The sequence below is a fragment of the Podarcis melisellensis genome (genome assembly GCF_964234715.1).
Source record: "Podarcis melisellensis genome assembly, chromosome: 15".
In the NCBI taxonomy this organism is placed as follows: Eukaryota; Metazoa; Chordata; class Lepidosauria; order Squamata; family Lacertidae; genus Podarcis; species Podarcis melisellensis.
The window spans coordinates 10,784,353-10,799,592 of NC_138532.1; the positions used below are offsets into that span (position 1 = coordinate 10,784,353).

The window sequence follows — 15,240 nt, forward strand, 5'->3', positions numbered from 1 at the left end:
GATTTGAGGGCAGTTCTCTCAGAAATACCTTGCTTGGTGAAACTTGTTACATTAACTTCCACTGAATTGGTTTTCAGCCCTTCCCTCTAAACAATTACACCTGGAAAAGTGATTCCATATTTCACTCATGTACAGGGATGTTGGGCAACTAAATCAAACAAATCTGGCAAGAATTTGGCAGATTAATTTAGTATTCCTGAAAAAAAAGCTCAGCTTCCTCCAAAGTCTTCAAGCATTATTGTTGCTGTTTGTTTTTTCATACAGCGCTTCATAGATGTGCATCTTAGTTAGGACTTGCAATCTAGATTTGATTTGGGCAAGGGGGACAGTGGGGGGGAGGGGAAGCAGGGGTAAACAGGGAAACCTAATGTAATTATTTCTATTATACATACATATTTCTTAGATTATATCAGCCAGGTTACATCACTTGATCTTACTCTGCAGCAAAAATGGCTATTATAATTTAGAATAGCACTAAAAATAGATGAGGCGTGGAAACTGGGAAGACCCAGCAAGACCCCATAGGGACTGCCACCATCTTCACTCACTAAGGGGAGTCAGTAGCAATTTAGTAATCCAGTTATCCTCATCAGCCAACATTCAGAATACTGTAAGCCCCAGGCACATCTTATCCTGAAAACAGGGTAATTGAGTACATGTTTCTTTCAAGAGACTGGCAGTGCAGGTTTCTGCCCTGCTTTCTAAATATTTCATTGTTCCCTCTACTTCCAAACAGAACATTGTCTTTAGGTCCTGGAGAGCCTGTAAGTATCACTTGTGATATACAGGAAGCTGTATTTGGGATGATAAACTATCTGAAATAGTTTGCCCCCCTGTGCAACTCCCTGCAGTTAACCTGAAGGATGGACAATCCACTGCCCCAATGATTTTTGTTGAAGCGGCCAGTAGGAGGAGGTTTTTCTCTGCCCCCACTACTCAAGTGAAGTACATTTATTTTCACAGAGAACTGGCTTTTATAGAGAGGTTTTTTTTCAACAATTCCAAAATCTATAGTATTGCCCAACTGTGAAGACAGATATGAGAGAAATATTAAAATTGTTTGCAATAATAATAATAAAACTAAATGTCATACAATATGAGATGTGTGAATGGTGCTTGTGAGTGCCTGGTCTACACAGAAGAGGAACATATATAATCAGATCCAAATCCCCTAGATTAGGGTGTTTAAAACTAGAGTAAAATTTGCTCATGTCCAGATAACATCTACGCCATGTGTGTAGCAAGGGCAGGAAATCTGGTCATTAACGTTTGTAATTGGTTGTAGCAACTCTTCTTTTGTTTTTCCTTTCCTCCGCCTCCTGGTTTGCTGCAGGCTTCTTCGCCAAGAGAAGAGACTGCTGACATGCAGTGACTACAGCAGCCCTGGGCAAGCCAAGGCCTGTTGTCTGCACCCCATTGTTCCTGCCTAAGATTGCAGGACCACTGGATTGTTGTTTGAATTGATGAATGTTAATCCCCAGCTGAGGGGAAGCTATTTGGCAAATGGCAGGTTAATGTGCAGACAGCAGGGTGCATTGTACTGTGTGTGTGGCACAACAGCATGTGGGAGAGAAATGGTTAAAATCCTTTTCATTCCCCCACTTGCAGAGGAGGAGGGAAGGTAACAAGCAACCAGGGCTTGTTCTAATCTCTCTGGAATGTAACCATTTTGAAACTTTTATAGCTTCAATATGCCATTAACTCTTCTTTTTTTTATATACACACATGGCTGTACAGTGAACGTCTGTTTGAGGCACAGTCTTGCACTTAGAGGGGTGCTCAGTTTTCCACACTGCCCCTGTACCATTAGCTTAGTCTCTTTCCTTGTATATTTTTCGGAGTGTTTCCCCACCCCCACATGCTGCCCTCTTAAATTGTTTAAAATGAGAAGGAGCCTTTATACAACCTTCATAGAGGCACCCCCGCCTCATTCGCCAGCAGCTTCTCTGCTTACCAAATGGATTAGAAAGCCCCCTTTGTGACCAAGAGTGTTGAAGGGTGGAGCATAAAATAAACCAGCTGGAAAACGACAACACAGAACTTTTAATTGGGTAGAACTTTCTGCACGTCTTCTGTGGGTATTTTGGGTTTCATGGCTTCTCAGCTCTTGCCAGTGCTTCCTAGAAAGCTGACTCACCAAATGGGGTGGTGCACACTGTGTCCTAGTAGTTATGGGTGGTGTGAGTGTCTTTGAAAATGACTCTGCAGTAAACGGCAAGTGAGCTCACATCACCACTCAATGTTTGGAAACAGATTGGAGCTGTACAGCAGCCAGATCCAGGGACTTCCCCAATCTAACCAGATGCTTTGATCTTCGGGCTTGGAGAGCAGATCAAAGGCAGTCATTTAGGAAACTACTTCTACTGTACTCAGAGCCCAGAGTGTACTGTAGGTCATTGCGCTAGCTAGTTGGGGGTCATGGGGCCAGCTGCATACCAAACATACTCCTTGTACAGATGACAGCCCTGGCTCCCTGCCTTTTCCACAATTGGCTGTTATAGGAGCCTTGAAGAATAAGATCTGATTACAGATCCTCAGCCCAGTTTTGTGTAAAGGGCAAGAATTCAGCACTAGCTGTATGAATCTCGCAGTAACATTTTATCATCACAGTTTTCCAATGAGCAAATGCATCGTTTCCTTCTCTCACTTCATTGTCCTCCTAATGCAGGAGTGGGGAACTTGACCCTCCAGATGTAGCTGGACTTCAGCTCACATCAGGCCCAGCTGGCACGGCCATGGCCAGGGATGCTGGGAATTTTAGTCCAGCAAACATGTAGGGCTACGGATTCTCCACTCCGTCAAAAAGTAATGGCCTAAAGTATTTGCTCCTTTCATTCTGCCTAACTGTTATGGACTGTACTCGCTTTTTAAAAAGAGCATTAAGATGATTTAACAATAGACAAAAATACAATAAAAGCATATAAATCAAACTTAAACAATTGAAAAACCATTTCCAGAAATACCAAATTAGTAGTAGAAGGGCAACTTGGAAAATATACTCTGTAATACTAACAATAATAGTATGTGATTTGAGCCACCGTGTGTTGAGAACTTTCTTTAACCACACATGGATACATTCCACAGTTTGTGCTTTTGTGTGCAGAAAACTACAGTATATATATACAAAAACTGCTGGAACAACTGGGTTAAAGCATAAGATGTACAAGTACTGTCTGTGCCCATGTTGAATTTCCATACTCTACATGGGAATGTATGTAGGATTAAAATTGAGTTATGGTTTAACATTCACAGTATACCTTCTTAAGGCGAGTGAGTGAGTAAACAGCACATAGCAAGTAAGCTTTTGAAGGACTATGGGATAATATTTGGAGGCTGCCAGATTATATGTATTTACTTTTTATGATTGTACAGCCAGACATCTAGCTTCTGTAAATCACTGCAGTGAGTGAATTAGGAAAACACACATACAATTGTGGAGACTATCTCCTTAAACCAGAGCTTTACAAATTTTCACGTTGGTGACACACTTTTTAGACATGCATCATTTCGCGACATAGTAATTCAGTTTTACCAGCAAACCGGAGATTAAACTAACCCCTTTTCAGCCCCAAGAGGAGTGAGGGGAGCGTTCACGCAACACACCTACACACTGCAGCCGAAACACTAATGTGTCGCGACACACAGTTTGGAAAGTTCTGCCTTAAACTTTTGCAAACCAGTGCTTACAAGTGTCAATGGTGCCAATTTTATATGAATAAGGTCTAATTACTGCAGTAGCCTGCATTGTCTTTTTCCTGAGGGAAGACAGGTTTTGTAAAATGTGAACAGTACTCTTTAAATATTTTCCAGAGTTTTCTGTCTCGGGAAATGTTCCTCTTGGCTCACAGGTGGCAGCGGCTGCTGTTACAGTTGTCTTTTCCTTCTCTCAGGGCAAGGGCCCTCGCTTGTATGTTTCATTCACTTGTGCTATGGAGTTGTTAGTTTTGGCTATATTCTGCTTTGAGTTTGGAGGCTCAGTTTTACAGTTTAAATGTAAAAGGTTGAAGGAAAACAGTTCTGCATTGTGGGCAAGACTGGTCTGTCACAGTGGACTGTTTGTATGTTTTATAGGAATGAGATAAGCTCTCTTCCTGTTCCATGTCAAACGTACACAAATCCTGCTTCCTTTGTCCAAAGGTGCTTGGTATATTGGTTGCCTTCCAATTTTTTGTTCTCAATCTCCAAAGCAAGGGAGGGGGAGAATTCAGAATCTTCTGTGTTCGCAAACCTTTGGCAATTGCTCTTTATTTTAAAATGTTTGCTCTGTTCCTGCAGAGGAATGTGAATCTGGCCTGGATATGGTGCAAATGTGAGCAAATAAAGCAGCCTTCCATAGGAGCTCAACGCTGCTGTGGAGGTGTTAACTATATCTTTACTACATCACAGAAGTACAGAGAGGTCTTTGTCCACTACAAACCTTAGAAAAGCCCAATATTCACCTTTCTGGTAGGCTGTGTTAAATCAGAAAAACAGGAAGTTCCAACACATCATGCCTCCTATTAATCAGTCAGCGTAGCTATACCATTCTTTTCACGCTCAAGCACCATAACAGTCATCAAGCTTCTCAATACACACAATAGCATTTATGGAGTAATATTGGTTGTATAATTTTGCTTGGGCTGGAGTTGAACATTGTGCGTGTTCTCTCTTGATGTTATGTCATAGCCTGAAGATGGCAGGGATGCATACATCGTAAGGACAATGTCAGGAGCATTCATATGTCTCATGCGCTATAACTCAACCCAAACCAGATGTTTTTGTCAAACTCCATGGCATGTGTAATGTTGTTTGGGTCTTGGGAACATTTCACAGCCATGCATATTTAGCCTTGGACTCGCTTCCTTTTTGCAGAGGAAAATGCATATTTCTGCATCTTCTTCCAAATTTCAGATTACAGGAACAGGGTGTATGGATAAATATTTCACCCTGCAATGTTTTTCAGTGTTTCTCCTTCTACTAAGTAATAGACATCACAGAATACAATAGAAGAGAAGAAGAGTTTGGATTTGATATCCCGCTTTATCACTACCCGAAGGAGTCTCAAAGCAGCTAACATTCTCCTTTCCCTTCCTCCCCCACAACAAACACTCTGTGAGGTGAGTGGGGCTGAGAGACTTCAAAGAAGTGTGACTAGCCCAAGGTCACCCAGCAGCTGCATGTGGAGGAGCGGAGACTTGAACCCGGTTCACCAGATTACGAATCTACCACTCTTAACCACTACACCACACTGGCTGAGTGATGTAAAGAACAAATGGAGAGTGTATCACCTTCTGTCTGGTGACCCTAATCAGAGTGTAAAGGAATGGGTTCCCTTTGTCTGTAGCAGTTGCAAAATAATCATCCTCCCATTGCTTTCAGTAGATGGTCGTTTAATACAGGAGAACCACTTTGACATAATTGAACTTCCACTTGCCCTCCTTAATATCAGATCACTTGGGGTCTGAAGTTTGAAGCTCCACTCAAGCCTTTACCTAGCTGACCTTTGCTCCCAGGGAAGCCACATTTTGTCCCTCTCCCAGTCTAGGCCACTTCACTCTTCATGATATATTTTGGAGTTTTATTTTAGGTTAAGGTAAGTGGAAGGGACACGGGTGGCGCTGTGGCTAAAACCTCGGTGCCTAGGGCTTGCCGATCGCATGGTCGGCGGTTCGAATCCCCGCAGCGGGGTGAGCTGGGTCTTTCAATCCCAGCTCCTGCCCACCTAGCAGTTTGAAAGAACCCCTAAGTGCAAGTAGATAAATAGGTACCGCTTTATAGCGGGAAGGTAAACGGCGTTTCCGTGTGCTGCGCTGGTGCTGGCTCGCCAGAGCAGCTTCATCACGCTGGCCACGTGACCCGGAAGTGTCTTCGGACAGCGCTGGCTCCCGGCCTCTTAAGTGAGATGGGCGCACAACCGTAGAGTCGGACACGACTGGCCCATACGGGCAGGGGTACCTTTACCTTTAAGGTAAGTGGAATAAGAATATATGGGGGAAATATTGAGAAATAACTAGAAACACACCTAGGCTACAATTAAAACTTCCCCCATCTGATTATGGAGAGATGGAACTTCTGTTACAGCCTCTTCTACCTATGCACTGTACTGATTCAAGATGGGAAGCCCTTGCTTTAACTCCCACATAATCTCCTGCCCAGCCACCTGATTTTCTGGACTTCTTTCATGGGTCAGCCCAAAGGTTATTTGTTCACCCTTTCACTAAGTTTCTGCTTCTAGGCTTGTTGCATCATTACAACTCTGTCTTTTTCCTGCTTTTGTCCCAATACACAGAGTGAAACCAGATGGATCATTAGCTTGGCCTCTGGACTTTTTATGCCTTTCCTGGCACAGTGCAGTGCATGGAGGGTTCTTGCAAGAGGGTAAAACTATTTTTGTTTTTTTGAGTGCTGGCTATCCTTTGTATAGCCCTAGATGTCTCCTAAAGCATTGTGCATATACAAGGATATGCTGATATGTTTGTCTTTTGCAGCCCTCTCTCATTTTCCACATAGTTTCTTGCATGAGGGTGGGTACTGTTAGGGAAGAGGGGTTCAAAAGGGGTCAGAGCCACATCAGAAATTTGCTCTACCTCATTTTTCTTCTGCTAGAAAGGCCTGTGTATTTTTAATTAATTAAAAGCATTGATAAAAGGCTTAATATTTCAAAAATCTGTAAGCAGTGTATAGCCTAAAACTCAATAAAGCAGCAGTATAAAACACATAAAAGCAACTAAAGCAAATTCAGAGGAATAGTCTAGGGTGAGCTGCAGTGGTGGTGGGTGGCAACATTGGCACAACAGCAGTGATCCCTTTACGGCATTTCAAGCAAAAGTGTCTTCACAACCAAAAAAGGATAACTTGTACAGATTGTAAAATATTGCTGTTATTAACTCAACTTCTTGTTACTTGTTTCATTTCATTTTTTATCTCATGAGCCAAGCATCTCAATGGGAGAAATGATTTTATTGGAGGAAACTTAGATCTAGTTCCCCATACCTGGTCCATCCTCCTGCTCTCATTGTGGCCAGATTCCTATGGGAAACCTGCAAGCAGGACACAAACACATTAGCATTCTCTCCACTTGTGATTCCCAGCAACTGATACTGAAAAGCACTACAAAAGTCAGCGTATATTACAAGCACAATTTGTTGTACAGGAGCACTATAAGGTATGATGAAGAAGAAGATGATGATGATGAAGATGAAGTTCTCAGGGCAGTTCACATCATAAAACCCCTATTCCCCATAGAGCTAGAATTTCAGAGTGGTTTAACAGTCCTTCCACAGGATACTCTGGGAATTGTAGCCCCGTGAAGGGAATATTGGTCTACACACAACTCTCAGTGCCCTTAACTATCTACAGCTTCTATGTGTATTTGGGGAAAGCCCTGACTGCTTAAAATGATATAGCAATTTAAATGTATAGTGTTAGTGTGAATGGGCTAGGTGGCAGGAGAAATGTAGCCCATCTGATGAAGCAAAACAGCTTTTCCTTCTCTTGCATTGTTCTGTGATCGTCAAACTTAAGCTTTTCAGAAGATAGTGGCCTTCTAAGGATTGAATCTGTTCCGATGGCCTGTTGTAACAGATCAGCACTTATTCATCACGTTCTACTTGCAACAGATAGTAGAAATATATGTTGGAGGAAATGTGAAGGTTTGTTTTAAGTTGAAGGGTTAATCTTCCATTTAAATTATTGGTTGTTCTGCCTCTAAATAGAGCATGCTGGGATTTCCTTCCAGCTGTTTTACATCATGAAGATTTGTGTGCTAGGGAAATTCCAGAGCACAGCTGCAACTCATCCTGTCCACATTCCCAAATCTCCACATTTCACAGGACATACTGCGTTCAGCTATAGGGCATGGAATAATTTTCTTCCTCTGCTAAAAACACAAAATACCTAGTAATTCTAAGATGCATTATGTCTTACAGTTAGAGGAACTGATTGTGTGAGAGATCCAATAGTGCAAGTTAATTTAAATTGCTTTAGTATTCTTGCTAGCAAAGTGTCGGGAAAATGAAATAAAAATTCCATGTTAGCACTACATTGAAACTGGTCTAAATTAAATTTAGTGCCATGCTGTATTAAATGTCAGTGTTTTAAAAAACAAAACTGGCAGATTGTTTTACATAGTTGGTGTTAAAAAATAATCAACTAAATACTTTCTGGAAAATCACGTTTATTGTCTTTGAGATACGGATTTCCCTAATCTTAAATTCTGTGGAAGCTCCAACATAGACAAGAATTTGCTGGATCATTGTGTTACACTCAAAATACTTGTGCACATTCACAAGACACTATGCCTGTACTCAGAAGCCCCATTGAGTTAAATGGGACGGTATTATTCTCAAGTTAGTGGCAGTAGCTCATCTACACCAATATTGCTGGGAATAAGTTTGGTTATATGCTCCTCCCTCTTTCTTTACATTTCCATCCTTATCTTGCAAATCTCTCTGTGTGTATTTGTATGTGTCTGTTAGTCAGCATTGCTGATCAATAAATCACAGATGAGCAAGAAGGTAAAAAAACAAACAAACACCAGCAGCATTTTAATTGTGAAATTGCCTTAATGTCATTGCATGTGGATTACATATTTTATACAGTGTATCTGCAACATTTTAGATGTTCTTAATATATGGAGTTGGGCCAGTCACAGTTTTTCTTTCCAATCCAGCGTCCGTAGTTTGTGTTGGAAGAAGAAACCATATGATCTGAGCTTCCATATGCTACCAAGGTGATCTGGGAGGCAACCATGAGAAATTTCCCGTTACTATGATGCCATCTTTGTGACCTGTGAGATGGACTAAAAGTGCATCATAACTAGTGAGGAGGTTTTTGATATGAAAAACATAATCCTGCGCTTCAAGCCTTTTTGTATCTGAACAATGCTGAAAGTTGCATTTCTTTGGTTTCTTGGGCCATGAAGTTATTGTGAAATCTGTTGTCAATTTGGTTTTTTGTGGCTTTATCTTCTTTATTTCAATATCTTTCAGTATCTGCAGGTAAAGTGGCCACTTCTAGATGTACCAGCTGGAGCTACACTAAAGGATGCAAGGTCGCCCTCTCCTGCACACTTGGTAAGTGTTTGTTGCTTGGTTTTGCGTTAACCCTTCCTGGTCAGACAGTATCTATAGGAATACTCTTATGTAAACTAAAAAAAGTTGGAGTTTCTGCCTAAAGGAGTGAAAAAGAAGACTGTTGAAAATCAGAAGGTTTGTCAGATTAGAATCGCTATTGTTGTTGAATCTTGACAGTATGAGGAGCTTGCACAAAGATACAGTTGTCAGGGAAAAGTTAGAGTTAGAAGTTTTCCAACAGATACAACAGAAAAGCTGAAAACACTCTTCTTCAGCATTTCCTTTGTTGAGGGAGCACCCAAATCTTGATTCTTTAGGGATAAAAGAGAAGGACTGTCAGTCTATAGAGGAGCTATTTTAAATTAAATTGTCAAGTTCTGCCACCAAATAATAATTCAAGAAATTAGAAGAAACAGAAAAGTTGTTGTTGAACTAGACATTTGGGTGAATATTCAGGATTCTTTTGCAGTCTTTAGCTGTTTTTTCAAGAGCCTGTATAGTACAAGGTACCAATGCTTAGTAAAAGTCCTTGAAAACTTATAATAAGTTGCTAAGCATTCAGGTTCCTCTTTTGTGATAATCATTTCAGTCTCTCTCTCTCTCACACCCGCCCCCCGCACTTGCCACAGAGTAAGGTAGAATAGACAGAACCTGAGTTTCCCATGTGAAAATAATTGATGACCATTTCTCAGCAATAGTTAACTTCATGTGCACAAGTATTCAAAAAGAGTGAAAACTGAGGCACTTCATTCCCAAGCCATGATACCTTGACTTAGGCTTCAGGAATTCATGAGGCAAAAACATTACTGGAAGCTTTGTTTGAATGAACGATAAAAGCCACCCCTCTATTCTCAATATAAGTGATATAAAGTACCTTTTAGTTCTCCCGCAGCCCTCTTGTGCCAATCCTCACAGACATTATTTGCTTGCTTGTATCCACTACAAATGCAGTCCATGTATTTATGTTGAGAGAGGTGTTCCCAGCTGTAGTCCGTTGCCAATTAATCTAAAATCAATATAAAAAATTAAGCGAAACTTTTTGAGAAAATTAATATTACTGATGTTTTACTGTGGATAAAGGATGGGTACAAAACTTTCAAATTCTACCTTTAAAAAGAGGGGTTTGAAAAGTTGATGGCTTGATCCAACCAAAACAACACCAACACCCTTCTTGAAGGGTGAAAAGAGGCATATTCCCCATTCAGGCAACCCATAAGCTTCGCCAGTGAAGCAGTTTATTTCAAAATTCTCCGAGTCCACATTCATTGGCCTGAGTTTGTCTTGAAAGACTACTTTATCATCTTCTGCATAAATGCAATTTATATCGCAACCTGTGCCTATGTACTATTCTCCTCCTGATCCAATAAATGATATAGATGGGGAGGCATGCAACTACTTGCTTGGTTGATTTTTTATCCGCTGTTTCCCTTTTCCCTTTTTCTGGGAAAGTGGGATTGAACCATTTTCAGACCTTCAACTCCCTATTTACTTCAAAATGTTGTATTTATGCACACATGTCTACCACCACTGTAGCAGACAGAACCAATAATTAATTAATTAATTAATTAATTAATTAATTAATTAATCTTGTATACCGCCCTTCATCCGAGGATCACAAGGCAGTTTAGAATATGAAAACACAAAAATTACATACTATAGTAACAGACAAAAACAATGCCTCCCCCCCAATACAATTTTTAAAGCCATAGGAAATAGTGTGTGGTGGACCCAAGTGTTCAAACCATCAAATGGCTTCTACACTTGTAATGGGCATCTGAAGCACTGGCAATGAAGATAGGCTTACTCAGGTCACCTTACAGTCCCTTTTTAGTGTCAACTGGTGGCAGGTATTGTGAGCAAGACAACCACAGCAGACTGATGACAAAAAGGTACATGAATTTAATGCAATATCAATAATTTCCTTATAAATAAGCTGATTTGATCAAATCTTTCATTCATACCATTTAAATTTATTCTTTGTAACATGGAAATCTAAACATTCTTTTTGCTGTCAAGCTGACCTTCCTCTTTATGAGTACATATGTGGATCTGTTCGGAAGCTATGAACTTCATATATTCTGTTAACGGGGTCTCCAATATTCTTGGTTCTAATTCTACTTTTATATTCACACTGATTTGTAATCCTAGTGCTCTGCTCATTTGTTCTACATATACCGAGGAGTAAGGGCACAGAATCTCATATTTTACATTAATGGATTGGCACGTGGTAAAATTTCTAAGTGTAAAGACCTTTCCATATTTAGGATTGTGGATTGTTTTAGTTACTGAGATTGTGCACAGCCGGAACACTTCCCACACCTAAAATCACCACTTGTAATAGTTCTAATCCCGCCAAGAACTAAATCTTAATATAAAGTTTTACCTTTTACATTGGGTGATCTACGATAGCCTATGATAGGTAAAGCTTGAGAAATGTGGAACCATGTTGGCTGAGTGGGTTTCAAAAAGAGAGTTCAGAGTGGGAGTGGAAGAAGAGGGGTGTTTGTATGAAGGGGAAGAACATGTAAGTATGAAAGTTTAATGTGTATGAAAACAGAAATGTTTTCAGGAGGTTTATTCCTTGTGCCTGGCGTGCTCTGGTCCACGGGGTCACGAAGAGTCGGACACTACTAAACGACTAAACTACAAATTCCTTGATCGTATAATGGCTTATCACTGGCAGTTTGTGGATAAGGTGGTTTGCTTTCTTGAGTGATTTGGTCTGAAAGGGCTTTGAGGTTTTTGCTGTGGGTTTGCGTTATTGGCTCACTCCCTTGAGGGTTCTACTTTGCATTGGTTTTGAGGTTTCTGCTATGCCAGTGGTTTTCAACCAGTGTGCCTTGGTACCTTGGGTTGCCTTGAATGATAGTCAGGGGTGCTGCGGGCAACACTGGCCTCTATCCCTCTTTCCTTCCCTCCCTCCTCTTTTGCCCTCTTGCGTCTCTGCCTTCCAAAGGCTTGCACAGCTGTTTTTTGCAGCAGCCCTGGCTACACGCTCCCCAGGTGAATGGTGTCTCTGGTGTTGGCCAAGGGGTGCTGGTTGCCAGGAGCTGAGGTGGCCTTTGGAGTAAGCAAGCAGATGAGTGAGGGAGCCCAGCCAGCCTGCCAAACCTTGCTGTTGGTAATGGACAAACAAGTCCCAGGTCCTGTGGGGCAGTGTGAGGAGGCACCTCTCTTTGGGACAGGTTGCATCTCGAGAGACCAGGGGCGGCAGCTGTGGCTGTGGCTGCCCAGAGGACTCCCAAGGAGATGGGAGAGGAGGCTGATGAAACACTCCCAAAGGGAGGGTGTTCGAAAAAGGGTGAGAGGCTGAGAGCTCTGCAAGCAAGCGATGACATAATGGGGCACCTGAGCCACATGGGGTGCCGCAGAAAGATGTAGTTGATCAAGGGAGCTGTGGACTCGAAAAGGTTGAAAACCTCTGTGCTAGGCACACTCAACTAGGCACTTTCCCATCTTTAAAATTGGTAAATTGTTGACCCAGTATCATGAATCCATGTTTGCTTGGTGATAGGAAAGTTGGAAGCATATAGATAAATGCCACATGGCATATATGTGTGGACAAACTATTTTCATTGGCTTTATCACTACTGTCATATAGGGATTGTTTGTCTCCTTGAAAATCATATTGTTGCCTTATGCAACCTTCTTGAGAAAGCACAAGTATTCATTGTATTGAAACTGAAATTGCACAAATTCATGCTGCATACTTGCACTTGTTGTTGGCACCTGTCAGTCTTGAGACAGTGGAGTGTGCCTCTGGGTGTGAAGTCAAAACACTGTGTTAGCAGCACCAAAGTCACCTCTCTGGGAGGGGGGGGGGAGCCTGGGCAGGGTGTATGGAGGTCCTGAGTTGCCCAGATGACAATACCCCACTTTCAGCCTTGCTGATGTGGTCCAAAGGAAAGCAGAGCAATACGTTGGCACCAGCTTGGCTGCAGGAGTTTGCTGGAAGGAGGCATACAAGGTGCCATCCAGCTATCTTGGGGACTTCACTCCAGATTTTATAGGATTTACTCCTTAGCCTTTTCTTCTCCTGAAGATGTCCCACAAGGTAGCAGGCACAGATTTTTCCTGAAGGGTTCCTGAAGGCTTTTTCATGAATGAGTAATAGCTGCAAGGCAGCAGAGGTTTTCCTTCCACTAGATGGGCTACCTTCCCAGGTTGATGAGCCCCATTTGCTCCTCATTTTTCACTACAGCATGTGCAATTACCTCCTTCTTGACCATTGGGCCCACTATTGGTCTTGTCTGCTCAATCCACTGGAGCCTGTCTTTGCATAAAGGGGAAGTCCCTAACTCACCAAGGGTTTGAGACCCTCTGGCTACCCTCACCTGATTTAGCAGGCCAGTAAAAGCCGTTTCCCAGGGTGTGGCTGCTGTTGCAGGCTGACAGTTTCTAGGAGACACAGGTGAGAGCTAAGTGCAGGTGGGGACCAAAGGTGGACAACTACTCGGGAAGGAGCACAGTGTGCCCCCTACCAGAGGTACTACCCCTCCCCTAAAACCCTTTGCACCCTTTATCATTAGTAAAGTTGTAATAATAAAATAATCATTAGGAAATTTGTAATAATATGGAGAGACCCCCATCACAGGGAGATTTCGCAGTAGTTGTTACAGTCATGGCAGTCACCTTGAGGGGCACAATTCTGGAGTTGTGCATGTCTTTTGGCATGGATCCCGTTTCCGAGTACTGCAAGAGAATAGTTACTGAGGGATATTCATTTTGTTTTATTACAATTACTTGATTTGATTACCCTCTCTTCACTCAAAGAGCTTTAGAAACAGCTTTTAAAAATTAAAATGATAGTAAACAATGTCAGTAAAATGACTGAAATCATTAAAACAAAACAAACTAAACCTACTGCATAAAAGAAAAGTGAAACTAAATATTTAAAAACATTTGCAAATAAAAGGGCCTTTACTCAGCATTGTAAGGGCATTGTACCAGGACTGTCTTTCTGGACAGAAGCTTCCAAATCAAGATACCACTGAAAAGGTCCTGACTTTGGGCACCACCTGCCTTGCCTCCAAAGACAGATGAATATGGTACAGGGCCTGCAAAAACCATCTTAAAACCTAGGCATGTTCATGCAGTAGAAGGTGTCTTTTAAAGTCCTGAGCTACTTTGGACTTTGAGAACCAGTACTGAACTGTGCTCAGAAATGGACAGAGTTGTTTCAAGACTGGTATATTGTGTGCTGTTCAACCAGTTTCACAGTGTGCTAGTAACTGGAAAGCAAAAGTTCTTCCATCATATTCTATACAGTTTTTGTCAAATGACCCAAATTTTACCAGGAGCAGGTTGATTTAAAGAGAATGAGTATTGCAGGTTATGATCCTCATTTTCTTTTGTAGGTGGACCATTAAAAAAATTATACTTCAGTTCATCTCCAGTTGTAAGGAACCTGTATTCTTCCTAATTTTTTGTGTCTGGTTTCATGATTTTCTCATGAAGTGATTTTAAGGTCTCATTTTGAGTTCTACTCCTGGATTGTGCAGGAGAATTAGGAGATAATCTCCAGAGCAGGCCTGGTACAGATTAGGAAAGGCATGGACAAGTTCAAGAGGATGCCAGTGAGGTTCATGAGCAAAGTAGAGGAGACACTGAAAGCCAAGAAGGCTTGCACCTTTAAAAAGTAGAAGTCTTATCCAAGCAAGGAGAATAAACAGGAACACAAACTATGGCAAAGTAAATTTGAATTAATAAGACAAGTGGAAAAAGAATGTATGCAGTTGAACCACTAGATGACAAAGGCGTGAAAGAATTGCCAGAGGAGACTAGCCAACATAACAAATTTTAAAAGGGAGTTGGGGGAAGCCAGGATATTACAGACTAGTGAGCATAATGTCTGCTTGAAGTACATTGTTGGAAAACATTAAAACTAGAATTATTAAGCACACAGGAGGACAAATGTTACTGTGGAAGAATCAGCATGACTTCTACAAGATCCGGCTCATCAAACTTTTGGAATTCTTTGAGAGTATGAAGCAAATAAATAGGGCTGATCCAGGATCTGGTAGACGTTATATACTTTGACTTCCAAAAAGTTTTTTGACTGTGTCCCTTGCCAAGGCTCCTGAATAAATTTAGCAGTCATGGGATAATGGATTTGTAATTGGCTAAACAGGAAGCACAGGACAGGAGTAAATGGACAGCTCTCACAATGGAGGGAAGTAAGCAGTGG

At 41.5% G+C, this 15,240-nt stretch overlaps 1 protein-coding gene across 1 annotated transcript in view; it reads left to right on the top strand.

Moving 5' to 3' along the window:
- TCF7L1 (transcription factor 7 like 1) overlaps positions 1-15,240 on the top strand; it is a 66,688-nt gene that overhangs the window by 40,919 nt on the left and 10,529 nt on the right. The window contains exon 4 of the mRNA XM_081890974.1: positions 8,970-9,053. Within this exon, the coding sequence (XP_081747100.1) occupies positions 8,970-9,053 (84 nt within the window). The remainder of the gene's footprint in view (positions 1-8,969; positions 9,054-15,240) is intronic.